The 17,128-nt window shown below is 45.4% G+C and overlaps 1 protein-coding gene across 30 annotated transcripts in view; it reads right to left on the reverse strand.

Moving 5' to 3' along the window:
- Positions 1-17,128, reverse strand: part of SORBS2 (sorbin and SH3 domain containing 2) — a 673,099-nt gene that overhangs the window by 272,755 nt on the left and 383,216 nt on the right. For 16 of the 30 annotated variants that reach the window (XM_069199974.1, XM_069199984.1, XM_069199966.1 and 13 more), the window contains one exon: positions 14,571-15,035. The exons of 12 other annotated variants lie outside the window; for them this stretch is intronic. In XM_069199974.1, coding sequence (XP_069056075.1) covers positions 14,571-15,035 — 465 coding nt within the window. The remainder of the gene's footprint in view (positions 1-14,570; positions 15,036-17,128) is intronic. 2 more of the 30 variants (XM_069199897.1, XM_069199853.1) reach the window with 1 other exon arrangement.

Genomic DNA, 17,128 nt, shown 5'->3' on the forward strand with positions numbered 1-17,128 from the left:
TGAGGTTCCTTGCCTATCCTAGACCCCTTCCTTCCCCTTTAAAAAGTCCACCCCGCCACCAACACCTCCTGTTCTTTTTTGTATAGCCCGGTAGACTTACTTTCTCTTTCTCCTCCACGGCAGGGCCTGGGGGAGCTTCGTGTTGACTCTTGGCGGGTGCGGTGCTTCTCACAGTGGGTTCCCAGCAGTAGTGTCTTCCTGGAGGTCGGCTGAGCTGCCTTGGGAAACCGCTTCCAGGTTGGCTGACAGAGTCGGGTGGCTATCTGGTGGCAGCGGCTGCACTTCCGGGTCTTCTCCTCGAGTTTGCTGGGCTGATTCACCGGTTGTGTCCTCTTCCTGCAGCTACGGTATGGCCGGCGGTTCTGCCCACGTTTTTCTTTCTTTTTGTGTTGATTGGTGTGCCATTTTTATTTGCTGCTTGTGGGGGGGGGGGGGAGTTCTCCCCTATTTTAGTTGACTGCTGTTGGGGCTTCTTTGGTGTGCATTTCTACCTGGATCATGTCGATGCAGGGTCATTCCAAACTGCGCTGGATTGTGTTTTCTTCTTCCTCAGAGGGGGAGGATGTCGCAGTTCCCATTCAGATGCCTGGTGGACACCAGGTTGCGCTGGGGGTTCCTGCTCCTCTCATGTCCAGGGAGGAGGTTCAGGACATGATTGAGGTGGCTGTGTCTAAGGCCTTTCAGGCTGGGGCACCCCGACCTGGACGTTCTTCTGCCTCCTGTCCCTCGGGGCGGTGGAGGGGTCCTCTTCCTCGGATGATGACGCTCCTTCTACATCTTCTGGTGGGTAGTATTTCTCCAGGGAGGAGATGTGGGATGCTCTGGCCCATGTTGGGGACAATTTGGGTTTTCCTATTTTTCACCCTTCTGGGGAGGATTCCCACTTGTTTCCGCAGCATGTTATGGCTTCCCGGTTTGCCATGCCTTTCCTGCACCCGGTTAAGGATTTGGTTTTCCGTGAGTGGAAGGATGTGGACAAATCTCAGGTTCCTCATTTTCTTAAGAAGTTGTACTTGCTGGAGGGGGAGGAGATGTTACCTCCTTCTGTTAAACTGGATTCCATTTTGGCTACTTTGATTGGAAAGACTGTGGTCAATCCTGAGGACTGTGTTCCTGCTGATGCCACTGACAGGAAGGTGGTTTCGGGTCTGAAGACGGCCTTTGCTGCAGAGAATTTAGCACTCAGGGCTGGTGTTTTCTCTGTGTATTCTGCCCAATCTTTGGTGCAGGACTTTGACAAACTTGCAGTGGCTGTGCAGGAGGGCTCTGAATGTTAGGAGCTGCTGGTGGTTATGGAGCAAGAGGCCAGGTTACTGGCTTACATGTCTTCTGATGTGGTCCGCACTTCAGCTCTGGCATCTGGGGCATTGATTGGGGCCCGTAGGTCTCTCTGGTTGCAGATGTGGAAAGCGGATCCAGGGGAGAAGGCTGTTCTCCTGAGCCTTCCTTATGAAGGTCACACTTTGCTTGGGGATCAATTGCCTTCCATGAATTCCAAAGCTTTTAAGGAGAGGAAGCACGCCTTACCTTACAAAGGTGGTTCCTTGTCAGGCAAGGGTTGGTGGAAGCATTCTCGCTCTTCTCCCAAATTTGATTCCAAGTCTTTTTCTTCCAGGAAACGTTGTTTTCAGCCCCATTTTTCTCCTAAGAAATCTGGTCCTTCTGTTTGGGGTGGCCTCAAGAAAGGTTCCTGACAATCACTGTGGGACTGGAAGTTGGCCAGTTGGGGGGTCAACTGAGGCACTTTGTTCCCGTTTGGCGGGGGATGTTGCCGATCGCTGGGTGATGGACATTGTGGAAAATGGCTATGCCATAGACTTCGACCTGGTTCCTCCAGATAGGTGGGGTTCGCCCACGCCCTTGCCTGTGGACTGTGCCAAGATGGCGGCATTGCTGGAGGGTGTCCGGGACTTGCTGTTGAAATGGGCCGTCTCCTGAGTTCCTGTGGGGGAAAGAGGACAGGGTGCTTATTCTGTCTTGTTCCTGGTTCCAAAGGTGTCGGGTTTTCGCCCAGTGCTTAATCTCAAATGGGTGAATTCCTGGATAAAGACTGTGCATTTCCGGATGCTGTCCATTCAGACAATTTTACCTCTGATCAGTCCTGGGGATTTCCTGGGGTCTCTGGATCTGCACAATGCTTACCTGCATGTTCCAGTCGCCCTTTACTCTCAGAGGATCCGCTGCTTTGCAGTGGGCCGGGACCATTTTCAATTATGTGTGCTTCCATTTGGCCTCAAGTGCTCTCCCAGGATTTTCACCAAGGTGCTGGCTCCACTGCTGGCTCTTCTCCATTCCGAGGGGGTGTTTGTCCATTCGTATTTGGATAATATTCTGATTCAGGCTCCCAGCAGGGTTCTGTTGGGGATTCATGTGGCAAGGGGTTTGTTGGTCCTGCAAGATCACTGGTTTTTGGTCAACTGGGGGAAGTCAGATTTGGTTAGTTCCCAGGATCTGGTTTTCATCGGGCACGATTTCTGACTCTACAGGGATTGGTGACTATGTCAGAGAAGCGACTGTTGAGCCTCCAGTCACAGATGTTGGAGGTCTTGTCGCAGAGGGCTCCCAGGGTTCTTCAGTGGTTGCATCTGCAAGGTCATTTGGCATTGGTGATTTGTCTGCTGCCTTGAGCGTGGTTTCATCTTCTTTGCCTGATGAACTGGTTTCCCTCCCGTTGGTCTCCGGCTCCGGGCTCTCTTCAGGCGAGGATTCTTGTGCTGGGGTTCATTCGCAGGGAGTTGGGTTGGTGGCTGGTGCCAGCTCATCTTCGGTTATGGGTGCCTTTGGCTCCTTCAATGCCTGTTGTAGTGACGACCGATGGCAGTCTTGCCGGATGGGGCACATGGCTGGGGACGGATCAGGTCCAGGGGTTTTGGTCTCTTCGGGAGTCGGTCCGATCCTCGAATTGGAGGGAGTTGAAGGCGGTTCTTCTGGCTCTGGTGCATTTTCAGGTGTCCCTGCGGGGCATGGATGTTTTTCTCTGGATGGACAACTTGGTCGGCAAGTCTTACGTCAACAGGCTCAGGAGTGGGTTCTGTCTCTTCGGACCACGCACATTCAAGGGGTGGCCAATGTTCGGGTGGATCAGTTGAGCCGGGTCATTCGTCCTCCCAAGTTTTTTCCCTCCGGTTGTCTCTGTTCCATCGTCTGGTTCGATTGTAGGGTATTCCGGTGATGGATTTGTTTGCCTCCCCAGAGAATGTGAAGATGAGGTGCTTTTGTTGCCCTCAGGCTTGGGCGGTGGATGGGATGTCGTGTCATTGCCCTCGGGGTCTTCTTTATGCATTCCCACCCTTCCAGTTGCTCTGTGCTTTTCTGGCGAGGGTGTGTCTACTAAGGGCAAGGGTACTATTGATCACTCATCATTGGCTGCAGGCAAATTGGTTTCCGTTGCTTCGGTTGATGGCCTCCGGTCCGATGTGGGCTCTCCCTCTCTGTCCCTCTCCTCCTAGTTTCCTTGCCTCCCTCTGGGGTCATTGCGGTGGTTGCACTTGACGGCTTGGAAGTTGAACAGCGGGGGTTGACGGGGTTGGAGGTTCCGGTTCCTTTGACTTCGACTTTGCTGGCTTACCGCCGTCATTCCACATTACTGTCCTATGATCGGCAGTGGAAAGTGTTAGTGTCACCTGGTGGATCCTACAGTGGCTTCTCTGTTTGAGGTGATGCAGTTTTTGCAAGATGGGGTTCAGTTGGGTTTGTCTGTTGCTTCTCTGCGGGTACAGTGGGCGGCTATTCAGGCTTTTTGGGGTCCGTGGCGTAATCTTTCTGATGAGGGTCATTTGATGCCTAGATATTTTCAGTGCCTTCTTAACTTGTTTCTTTGTCTGGTGCGTTCCTTTCCTTCCTGGGATCTTTCATTGGTGTTGGAGGTCTTATCTGGTCCTCCTTTTGAGCCTCAGGAGACCTTTGATTTGCGTCATCTGACGTTGAAGACTTTTTTTCTGGTGGCCATCACTTTGGCCCGGAGTTTGGGGGGAGTTGGGGGCTTTGGCCTGCACTTTTCCTTTTTGTAAGATTTTTCCGGATCGGGTTGTTATTGTGCCTGTTCCCTCTTTTGTTCTCAAGGTGAATTCCACTTTCCATGCTCGGCAGGAGGTTATTCTGCCTGCTTTGTTTCCCGACCCTTCCTCGGCTGAGGAGGTTCGGTTGCATTCTTTGGATGTGCGTACGGCGTTGTTGGAATACATGAGGGTGGTTGCTCCTTTCCGGAAAAGGGATTTGTTGTTTGTTAATTTTGGTCCGGCTCGGAAAGGGGAGAAACCGTCCACTGCTTCTTTGAGTCATTGGGTTCGCTCTATGGTTTTGCTGGCATATTCTTTGAAAGGGGTCCAGGGACGTTCTACTCGACGTATGGCTGCTACGGTGGCTGAGTTACAGAGCGCTTCTGTGATGAAATTTTGCACGGTGGCTACTTGGGCCTCTCCATCCACTTTTGTTCGTTATTACAGAATTGCGGAATTGGGGTGTTTGGAGTTGGTATTGGTTCACCGAGTGTTGTCATCTATGTTGCAATAGGGGTGTTCTTTTCTGGTGTCCTGGTTTGTTGTGATTGAATATGTTGCAACTCAGTGTCCGTCTCCTGAGTTTCTCTTGCTACATCTCATTGGTTGGGAAAGGAAGGCGAGGGAGGGACGGGAGGTAATGCATCCATTACTTACCGGTAATGGCATTACTCCTAGTCCTACTCCCTCGCCTTACTTTCCGTTCCCGCCTGCCCTCCCGGTACGGGACGCCTGAGTTGCTGTTTTGGGCTTGTTTCTGTACAGGTGGTGTTGGGGGTGAGGGGGACTTTTTAAAGGGGAAGGGAGGGGTCTATGGGAGGCAAGGAGCCTCATTGGTTTGGAAAGGAAGGCAAGGGAGTAGGACTAGTAGTAATGCCATTACCGGTAAGTAATGGACGCATTATAATATTGAAGTCTGCCACATCTGTACCTCAATACTTTCTACAAAAGCAGTTGTCTTGCAGCATTCCAGTTTATGTCGTATGACAGTGGTTCCCAACCTTTTGACTTCTGTGGACCCCCACTTTATCATTACTGGAACCCGGGGACCCCCACGGAATCATTATTGGAATCCGGTGACCCCCCACTGAGTCATTACGGAAAGCTGGGGACCTAATCCTTTAATATTATTTAATTTTCTAAGCAGACAGTGACCTCCTGAGGGGGCTTCGTTGACCCCATGGGTACCTGGACCACAGGCTGGGAACCACTTTCATATGACATGTCTGGCTTTGCAGAGGAAGGGAACCCTACCCTATCTAAAACTTTAGTGTCACAACATTTTGTGAAATAGTTTCAGGATAATTATATTACCATAGCTTTTCCAAAGCAGTAATACTATATGAGCACTGTTAGACTTTTCATCCTTGGTGTGGTCTCCCTTAACTTTTTGCCTCTTTTTCCCAGGTTGTTGATTTGTGCTGGACTTGAATTGTTCTGTTTTTGTTACTCTGGGCACTTTACCACTGCTAACCAGTTCTAAAGTGAAAGTGCTCCTTTACAAAATGTGTATGTAATTGGTTTATCTATGATTGGCATATATGATTTATTAGCAAGTCCCTAGTACAGTAGTACACTAGAGGTGCCCAGGGCCTGCAAATCAAATGCTACTAGTGGGCCTGCAGCACTGGTTGTGCCACCCACATAAGTAGCTCTGTAATCATGTCTCAGACCTGCCACTGCAGTGTCTGTGTGTGCAGTTTTAACTTCAAATTCGACTTGGCAAGTGTACCCACGTGCCAGGCATAAACCTTCCCTTTTCTTACATGTAAGACACCCCTAAGGTATCCCCTAGGCCGCCCCAAGGGCAGGGTACAGTGTATGGTTAAGGTAGGACATATAGTTATGTGTTTTATATGTCCTGAGAGTGAAATATTGCTAAATTCGTTTTTCACTGTTGCAAGGCCTGTCCCTCTCATAGGTTAACATGGGGGCTACCTTTAAATCTGATTAAAGTGTAGATTCCCTTTGGGAGCGGATGGACATGTGGAGTTTGGGGTCTCTGAGCTCACAATTTAAAAATACATCTTTTAGTAAAGTTGATTTTAAGACTTTGTGTTTGAAAATGCCACTTTTAGAAAGTTAGCATTTTCTTGCTTAAACCATTTCTGTGACTCTGCCTGTTTGTGGATTCCCTGTCTGGGTCAGTTTGACAGTTGGGCTCACACTAGACCATGACACAAAGGGAGCTGGGGTGTAGTCTGCACTTCCTGATGAGCCATCTGTGCTAAGAGGGAGGGGAGGAGTGGTCACTCACACCTGAAAGGGCTGTGCCTGCCCTCACACAATGCAGTCTCCAACCCCCTGGTGAGTGTCTGGGTCCTGGCCTGGGAAAGGCAGGATTTCACATTCAGGAGAGACTTTGCTTTGAAGTAGGCCTACTTCAAAGGAGATATTGAGTATAAGAAGGGCACCCAAAACCACAGACTTTAGAACACTTCTGGAAACCAAGAGGAACCTCTGCCTGGAGAAGAGCTGAGGAAGAGGAGCTGCCCTGCCTGTGCTTTGTGGAGCTATCCTGCAGTTGCTGCTTCTACCAGAGTAAGAGGGCAAAGATTGGACTTTGTGTGCCTTCCATGTTGAGAAGAACTCTCCAAGGGCTTGATTTAGAGCTTGCCTCCTGTTGTTTGAAGTCTCAGGGACAGCAAAGACTTCTCTCTGCCAGCACCTGGAGTCTCTGGAGAGACTCCTACTCTGCCAAGTGGTGCCCATCCAGTTCCTGGGACCCTGAAAGGAGAAGCTGGCAGCCTCAAGAAAAGGAAATCCAAGCACAGAGCGCCGTGTGGGGAAAAGATCGGCGCAACTCCGATCTGCAGCTGAAAAATCGATGCACCGCCGGCTTCGCAGCTGAAAATCGACGCTCGCCAGCGACGCGACCGAAGAATCGACTCATGGAGCTGGAGAAACGACACGCAGCATCGCTGATGGAGACTGGTGAGATCTCAACCCATGCTGCGTGGTTTTCGGATCATCGTGCAGCTGGATTTCCAAAGCAAACACCGCTGGGCATGTAAAAACAACGCAAGGCCTGTCCGGACCCGAGAGTGCTGACCAGATCGATACATCGCTCTCCTGCGGAGAGAAGAAACGACGCGCCCGACCAGACAAAAGGAGAAACAATGCAAGGTCTTGTGAGTGAGTGAAATCGACGTATTGCAAGCCTTTTTTGACGCACACTCGCCCATGTGGGGTTATTTTTGACGCACCCAAGCTACATTTTCATGCTAACAGTGTTAGTGTGTGTTTAAAACTACATGAAGACTCTTTTTGCTTTTTAATGTGTTGTGTCATTTTGTAGTGTTTTTATTAAGTTACTGTGTGTGTTGGTACAAATACTTTACTACTAGCACTCTGAAGTTAAGCCTACTGCTCGTGCCAAGCTACCAAGGGGGTAAGCAGGGGTTAGCTGAGGGTAATTCTCTTTTACCCTGACTAGAGTGAGGGTCCTTGCTTGGCCAGGGAGTAACCTGACTGCCAACCAAAGACCCAATTTCTAACAAGCACTGTTATGCCACTGGCTGGCTAATTAAAAAGACGTGTCTGCAGGCTGCTTATAGAACATTTTTGCCTATAAAACACTGACGTAAGGTCAATGCAGCGAATAACTCTTCTACTGTCTAGTTAATGCATTCTGAGTCCTCGGATGCTACTCTTAAATCTCCACAGCATGTCCGCACAGCCCCTGCTTCAGCAATCTTCTCAAGGGCTCTGGTTGAATGGCCGTCTTTAGCATTGTGATGGACCTCTATGCACTGTCCATCTGTCTGTCCCTAGCTAATGGAGCCCCCCCCACGCGGCTGTTGTTACACCTATGGAATGGCAAGTGATACTGAAAAAGATAAGAGGTTTATGGAGAAAACTAAAAACAGAACACCAGGATAAGGAAAGTTGACTAGGATCCAAACAGTCCTGCTAATGACAGTGAAACACATCCTGTAGCAGTACAGAAGGAATAGCTTCTTATCTATCACTAAGCAGTGGCTAATAGGCTTCAAGAGCGGGGAGAAAACCCGAACTCTCATATACCAGATGCCATATCAATTGTTGTCCATAACACACCAAAGGGCTTTGAATGGCTTGGCCGCTGGGCTCTTGGAGGATGCATTTAGAAGACATGCCCTGCTATTGTACATCCTCAAATCTCGAAATGAGACCTTGCTTACAGGTCCTCGGGTCTTCTAAACTAGAACTGGTGGTAGGAGTTTTGCTGCCTACATTAATTTATAGAACTGACTGCCAAAGCCACTATAAAAGCAGAGGACTTTTTTGGCTTCCACAAACAAGTAACATAATTCTAGCCTGAAATATTCTGCTCCCTCTTGGCCCTCCCTCAGCATATGGATATTTCCAGATGTTTTTATAAGTGTTCTTGGGTTGGTTTGTATGCACAGAATTAATTCTCTGCAGCCCTGCCTTCTAACATCAAGCAATGACAGCAAAGACTCCTACTCTGGAACCCTATTTGCACACGTCTTCTGGATACGCTCTTTAAGGGATGCACCCACGACTCAATGCACAGATGGTGAGGTGGGCATTTGCCTGGTAAGCACTGTTTGCTGACAACAGTGACACTTTCAAAATAACAAAGAAACATCAGTTTAAGTGTGGCGGGTATGCCCAAACACGGCTACTGAGCTTATTGTCACTGGATTCAAGCTAGCCTGGCTAATGAGGGGTGATACCCCGAAACCGGTCCCAGAATGCTTGTTTCCAGTTCAGGGAGGACCTGGCCAGGCAGTTGGGTCTGGTCTGTTCCCATGGGAAGCAGGGTCAAGACTGATTTGCGTATGGCTGGGACCAAACTGGGGTGGCATGGTGGACAAAAAAAACCAATGGATTTAGGTCTAGATTTGTGACTGGGGGTGAATGTTTGACATTGTTCACATTCATTCCATCATCTGTTCTTTCAGCATTTGTCACCCTAAGTGCACCAAGGCCCAGAAGTAGGTCCCGGGCTCACTATGTCAGTGAATTCAAGATAGCCTGGCTAATGAGTGGCGATACCAAAACCAGGCCCGGGATGCTTGTTTCGGGACCAGCGAGGACCTGGCCTGGCAGTTCGGGCTGGACTGTTCCACTTGGGAACAGGGTCAGCACTTGTTTGTCAACCTTGGGTGGTATGTTGGGCAAAAAAATTATGGATTTAGGCTCAGATCTCTGACTTGGGTTGAATGTTTGACATTGTTCAGCATTCCGTCCTTTATCTGTTCTTTTTGTCTTTAAGTTATGATATCATACTGAGCATCTGCCTGAAAACACAAAAGAAAAAAGTGAGCGTTCCTCAGTTTGAAAGTGCTTACCCGAATTTCCTGTGCATGTTAGAGTTCTAGGATGAAACTGCTTCATGCAAGACTGATGGGCGATGTGTGATGTGTGAATGGTCATGGGGTGTGCTTCTTCCAACATTTACCAACAGAGGATGCTTCGTTCCATTTCTAAGTTCTTGTGTTTGATTTAAATTGTTCACTTCTTAAACAATGAACCACTACGTGTGTCTATGTTTGGTATGAAATGTGTTTATAACAGTATTCTTGTAGCAAGGAGAACAAGCATTAGCAAAATCAATATGTCTGGCATCGTTTGCAAGCCTTTTGGCTTTGGAAACTCTTGTTTATTTGGTCATGTTCTATGCAAAGCCCTGCAGGGCCCTAACAAATATAAGAAAATGGCTAAGACCAAAAGTATTTTTTTCTCATCTCAAAAAATACACCTTGCAATAAGTACTGCCTGGCACTCAAGGGAACTGCTCCTTGCGAAAGGTCAGATTGCTGTCATTCACAGTGAAGGTAGCCAGTGGCTGAAGTGGGCTGACCCACTGCCCCATGCTGTAGGTGGTGGAATAAAAATGTGAATGATACAAAAGACTAATAGATGAAGAGGGCTGGCTGAAAGACACACACACATTATATAAAATAGATACATATATACACCAGACCTAAATACGCTTTTATTTCTCTTGGATAAGTAAGCTGTACTCAAAATATGAAATACAAGAGAACCTGGAGCTTTTTGGTCTGATGTGAAACATATTTTGTTGTCCGACTGTCGCTACGCATGGGGTGAGGCAGAAGTCAGAGTGTGTTAGGGGGAGGGTACCCATAATTACCTTGTGATCCCCAGGCTACCTTGTTCTCACCCAGAAGAGATAGAAGACAACCTCTTCACCCTCTATAATATTATGACCTTAAAACTGAGCAGTTTCCTGTATGGATTTCTTTTAAGAGATCTTCTTTTCTCTGTAGATGTTCCAGAAGCACCCTCAGTTTATTAAACCAACAACATCTTGACACATCTGTTCCCAAGGAGATGCATTGAAAGTTAAAAGAAGCACACCTTAATGCAGTTTCAAGGTCTAAAATGGGATAGCGGTGGTGATTTGCCTGTCAAGGTGGCAGCAGCTTGTGCAGGACAAGTGAAAAAACACATCTGTGGGACTTTGCTATGAATACCAATTGGATCTTTAAACTCTTACTCTGCATCACAGAGTATACTGTAGTGTCCAAAAGATAAATCAAAATTGAGAGCGATCCATGAGTACTGACAGGGCTGGAACATAAAGCTTGGCTGGATTATTTATTTTGACTATTAAGGAACATATGAGGCTCTTTAATGCATTACAGCAACATAACTTTCTCTATCCTCTCTGCTGTTGCCCGCATGTGAGACCTCATGCACATACAGTTTCACCTTAAAACATATTTATCTGTAAATATTTCTGCATTTACCTAAAGCATTTATATGCTTCCATCTGTTTGCTCATAAGGGACCGCTATGAGAATATTAATTCTTTGAATATGGACTCACAGGCATTCTGGGACACAGAACCATGATTGTCTTTTGTACTATTCCAGAATGATGTGCTCTAAAGCAAGAAGGGAATGCTAGTTCAATGAGACATATTCAATTAATTTCGTACAATCTACAGGAAGAGCTACAGAAAAATTAGATATATGGAAAATAATATTGAGGACTGACATTTGCTATGCTACTCGAGAGTACGAATTTAACATGGCCATTTAAATCACTTACAAATACCTTTGATATCTTGTTATGCAGCCTGTTGCATTTTGCAGTACACCTTTGCACAGACATGAAAACTCTGCACACCATCTACTGAAGGCCTGTGCCCATCTACCAACATTTAGGTGTTGGGTGCTTTGAAGCATCTGACAGGAAAGGCTCAAGGGCCAGAGAACATTTTAACAAAAATCCTCTCACGAGGCATTTTGGGGAAACTAGAACTGTAGCACATGGCTTGGGGGAGGGGGGTTGGCAGGTTCTTTTTTTTGATGTACGCTCTTCTGTAAAGTCTTGATAGATGGTGGTCAGTCATTGTCACCAAGAGGGAATAGAAGACTGCACCATTTTAGTGCTTGAGACTCCCTGGGGAGGCCAACAGAATACCAGTTTGTTTCTACAAACTGTACCAGATACACAATATTTGTTGTAAAGTAGCATCCAGTGCATTGCTCTGTAGTTTGGTGCAGAGTCAAAGAAAACGTGAAGTACAGCTGATGTGACATAAATGCACTGAATGGTTTTCATAATCCTTGTTGTAGCACTCCTTTTTAAAGACTGTCTCCATTTAGAATACCTCTCCTATCTCCAATGACTCCACTAAGGGATCTCACCTACTCACTTGAACGTATCAAACCTGTTTCTTCCTTGTGTGTGAACAATAGTCATTCAAAGGAATTTACATTTGAAGAACTACTATCAAGAGAACTACCTGCAAGCAATTATTGCATCAGTTCTAAAGCCATAGCTACCAGCTCTTTTTCCAACAGCAAGATCATCTATTTTACACCTTTATGCTTCTGACGCAAGGTCATGGAACCCTTCTCCAGTACCACCAGCAGCTCATTCTAGCTGTTTCAGGTAAGCTATCCAGCAGTGAACCGACTGGGAGAACCTGACCACTTACAAATAGGAGCACCATACCCAGCTTTGGTCTCTTGAGAAACTGTCCTTGGCTGGATCTTTTCCTTCAATCAAGTTGTCTTCTCAAGAGGTTGCTCATGCCTACATGACCAACTCCTGCTTGAGTGAAAGGAACTTCAAAAATTACTTGAAATCCACTGGAATATTTTTGGTTGGACTAAGCTTTCTATCTCAAGCTGACAAAGTCTAATCTCAGCTTAGTCTGACTATTGATCCAGGTCTCACACATAAGACCTATCAGGGCTCTGAGAACATTAATAATACTAATAATGTTGAAAGCAACACTGTGCACCGAGTTTGAGCAAGCCACCTAAAATGAGAGCACAATGTATAGTAAAAAACATTAAAGCCTACTTACATCTGTGTGTTTGTGGATTTGTTGTGCTGTGGATGATGGGGTACGTCACATAAAGCCTTTGGCTTTTATTCCAGCTTTTGTTTATCAGTAAATTTCCCATGTTCTTGTTTCCCACTTACCGCTCACAGTCCTTACCATGCCAAGCATAAAGCTGAAGAGTGATCCAGAGACGGGGGCTGAGGGTTCTGAGGTACTATGTGACATTGAAGCCAGTCTCGGAAGAGATAGGTAAGATTCACAGCTATTGTTGATATGTATGGTGTAGCTAACTGAAACAAAGATCTATGTTGAAAAGAAATATATCTAACCTTTTCGTAGTCTATCCCAACAAAGTGAGTTGTTCTTTGCTGCCTGCAATACTTAGTTTGTTTGATACAAGCAGCATCAATAGGAAACACTAACTTTGAACCAGTCACTTAGTTTCTTTTTCTACGTAGCTTGAGATGGCCTAGAAACACCCTAAGCATTTATATTATAAAACACTGTAGACTTGTTTGAATATTATTTGCAGCCAGTTACCCCTGTGGCAAACATAAACTCACTCTTAACAATGGTATTTGCCCTGCAGTGATTGCCGTTTTTTTTTTTTTGACAGAGCATGCCCCCTGGGCCACAGCTCTGCTTCTCAACCTGCTGACGGGATTCCCCACCTACAACTGCAGCGCTGTTTAAGTAGGCACTACAGAGCAGACAGCGAAGTGCTCATGGTTGGAAACAGCATGGCACAAAGTCTGCATAACTTTGAATATATATCCTTCAATCAATCTAACAATAAGGTTGTACTAAGATTTATGATCTATAGGACTAAGGAGGTGATTTCGAGTTTGATGAATACTGCACAGTTACACTCTAAAGTAGGCAGACGGCACTTCTGGCAATTTTTTTCAGAAATCCCACATCTGCCAAACTCACACACACACAATCCTCTTTTGCTTGTAGTGTTGTTATGAGTGGAGGAGAATACCTTAAAAAACCATACAAATACAAGCAGGATCATTATCCTAGGTGGATCCCAACAAGCCTGATACAGATACTGGTGGCTTCAGAACGGAGTTCCCCTCTGGATCCAGTACTGTAACATTTTGGAGTCAACCTTGATAATTCTTTTTCTCTTAGATCTTAGGTTAGAGAAGTTATCTCTTCCTGCTTCTTCTATTTAAGGAAGCTCAGAAAAATGTGTTCTTTTCTGCTTCCACAACGCTCAAAAGCAGTTTTTCAGGCAACAATTGTATCTAGAATTAACTAATGTACTGTGATTAGTTTAAATTGCCCTAAAGGTGTATTAGCGAGACAGCAGCTGCTTAAGAGCCTGGCCGTACTCTTGGGCCTCAAAAGATGCACCCATATTTCACTTTTTTGGTGTAATTACATTGGTTGCCTAGTGAAAAAAGGGTCTTACGTAAATGTCTTTTTTTCGCTCATTTGGCATTCCACCAAGTTGGCCAATCTATAATCGAACCAAATTCCAACCCTACACACCACACAGCTTTCTTTTACTTTTTCAGCAGGAATTCTGGTTGCTCAATATAAAAGAGTATTTATTGGTGGCCATGCCTTCTCAGTTTGGGCATCCATGGAAAGAGATGGTGTTAAGCGGAGAAATTAATCATCTAGTGTTTACAAGATTACTTAAGACCTTACTTTTTCCAGATAGTAACTCGCTCTTTATGTTATTTTGGCATTTTGTTTTTATTATCCTGCAGTTCTTCTTCAGTGGCAGGACATCCTTTGGGTAACAGCTGCATTTTATAAAACTGAAAAAAAAATGTTTGGACAAACACAGTAAATTCCTCATGGGATCATGGAATTCTGATGCGGACACTTCGTGTATATTACCTGTGAGAATACTTTGACAATTCTACCTTAATTTTCCTTTTTAAGGCTGAGGAATGCGATTTTCAGTTTAGACTCAAATGATAAAAAACAATTTTGTAGCTCAGTCCCATAAACTTGACAGCGTTGCCACGATGACATTATTGCTTCTTAATCTGCGTGATTAGTTTTAAAGTATTGAAAAGAAGCAATGATGTTGACAACACCCAAAGAATTGCACAGCCAATTGATTAATAATATTTGGCGTTAATGAGTCAAAAACGCATCGTCAGCGTGTTGGGCTTGACCATACAACTAACTGCCTATTACAAAATAAAGAAGAGAAAACCATGCGCTTGTGAGTAACAAAAAGGTGATGGGTAAGTGTTAGTTTCCTCCAGAGGAGAATGTTAGAGTCTGACAAGTTATGGAGAAGGAGGCAATAAAGGAAGGATAATTACATGAGAGATGGTAGCGGTGCTGGTTACGGTGGTGCCATCTGTGACTGCAGACGTCTGACTCAAGGTGGGGGAGGGTGTTCCGGAACGGTCAGTAGTGTCATAGTCACATGTCTGCAGCTCATCTAGAATGGCCGTGGAGGACTCACTCACTGTGCGGGAGGAGTACTCACTCACGCTAGCTGAGCCTGCTTCGTCCCGGACGGTCATATCTCCAAGAGCCTGGAAGGGGTATTTGTAAGAGGATTGTGCGTGGGATCTAAGGAAGCGTGAAGGCACAAAATCATCAAGCGTTGGGAAAGTGAGTAATTCTGGGCAGGTGCCACTCTCTGGAGATAAGGAGTCTCTGTTAACCAGAAGCACGGAGGGGACAGGAGGAGGCAGTGCAGAAGCTTCCACCGACGTTTGCCTGCGTGACTGTGAAGAAATTACCTCCATCACCTTTGTGGTTATTTGTTGGTTTCCAAGCTAATTTTCAAAGAAAAAAAAAATTAAGAAAACGTTACCAAATTAACAAAAACATCCCCACCAGTTTTAAATGATTGTGGAGTTTTACATAGAAATTACTTCAGCATTCCCTTTGAGCTCATATTATATCACATTAGGAGATAAGGTAATCTTGTTCCAAGATAGATTATTAACACAAATAAATGGCTATAGTTCATTAATGTGACACCACATGTGAAGTAATGATAACTGCAATGTAAAAAACTTTGCGCAGTTCTTCAAAAATCGGCATGTTTCTATTATTTTTTTACTGTGAGTTTATCTTTAATCGTATTTGGTGTCTATTTAAGGTTGGGCAGAGTGTAATTTCCGGATGCACGTTTTGTGCATTTTACCATGTGTTGTTAGATAGTGTGGTGACAGTCGAAGTGCTGTTACAATGTTTGAAACTGCAGCTACCCCAAAGATGTTGTCGAATTTCGTGAATCAAAAATTCAACTTCGTCGCAAAAATAGGTCAAATGTTTTGTAAAATGTTTAATATAGCTTGGTTATCTGCACGATGTGTGCGAGTTTAATGGAAGTAGAATGCCAAAGCAACACTTTTTACAATTATGTAATTAAATGTAATAACTCGGATTTACACTGACGATGTTAATAACGCCGATGTACGACTTCGTAATATGTTCAATTCATTTGTTTAAATAAAACCCATTTAAATGAAAAAGTTCTCATGCAGCTTTCTTGCTGCAGCTTTAAAAGGACTAGCTTTGCAATAGTAAATCTCAGTGTTCACAAACAGTTGCGGTTTGTGCTGCTGACCTGGGCCATGTTACCCTATCCAGTACCAGGCTGCACACAGCACTGGCGCCAAGTACCCGATTACAAAACGATCTCAAGCTGACTGCTCCGTGGTGTGCGATTATGCGACTATGGTTTGAATATGGGACAAGATCCTCTCTCTCCTTACTCCCTTCCATGTGGGGTGCACTCGATAGATGCTAACCCCATGTTTGGGAGTGGTCCAGAGCCCCTTTCCTTTACGGACAGCACTATGTATTGAATCCTACTTCAATAAATTCCATTTGTTGGCGGTCTCAGTTGGCACCCCAGTCCTTTGTACATGGAAGCATCTGTCTAGGGTAATAGCATTTCATTCACGTGCTTGGTGAACACGTCCATGAAAATTAGGCACTCACCATTTGGAATGAATGAGTGCAGAAACAATGGATGCACATTCACTATTAATGAGCGTTCTTGGGTCTCCATCTGTATTACAAAGTAGGGCCACCTGCACTTCAAGTGTGAAGAATGGTGTTTGCACAGAGTGGATCTTTACATGATACCGGTGTAAGGAGCTAATGTGCTTTAAGGATTGTGAAATAAGGTAATCGGAACTATAGTAAACACCTACTTTTTAGAGTAGCCCAATTACCCAACATCTGTTTAGTGAACAATCACACTTACAACAAATGTACATTCTAATTTAGCTTAGCCTAATACTTCTGTAAATCTAATGATAAAAGCACCACTGTAGCGTGTGAAGCCAATGTTGAGGCAAAAACACCTCTGAATGAGGCAGACGCATCAAATCCTAATGATGGGTTTTTAGGGCAATTCCTCTTAGTGTATAAGTCAAGGGAAAATAAGAGATCATTTTATGGATTGTACTACAGGGAAACTTAGAATCTTCTATGCTGTGCCACAAATGCAGTATCTGTGCTAGGCTTAGAAGGGTCTTGTTACTTTGAAGGTCATCAATAAAACAATAAGACATGCTATCTTGATTTGGAAGGTAATGTTGAACCGACTCCCCTGGACAGAAAAGGATGTTTTAGCAGAGGCAGAATGTCTCCCATGGGCGGAGGGGGGATATGTGATGCTTCACCATGGACAGGGGTATTCTCTGGACCCTCATTGATGGGTGTGTGGGGTTGCCTCAGAAACCACCCACACCACTGGGTGTACACAAGATCCACCAAAGCCGCCTGCATACATCACCAAATATTTGAGCCAGGATTTTCATCAGCAGCAGTCCCTGCCCTGCCTCTCAGTGCTAAGATTGCAGAGTTGTGTGGTACCTCTCATTTGGCATTAGCTCCGCCAAACAAAAGC

This window comes from Pleurodeles waltl, chromosome 1_2 (assembly GCF_031143425.1).
Source record: "Pleurodeles waltl isolate 20211129_DDA chromosome 1_2, aPleWal1.hap1.20221129, whole genome shotgun sequence".
In the NCBI taxonomy this organism is placed as follows: domain Eukaryota; kingdom Metazoa; phylum Chordata; class Amphibia; order Caudata; family Salamandridae; genus Pleurodeles; species Pleurodeles waltl.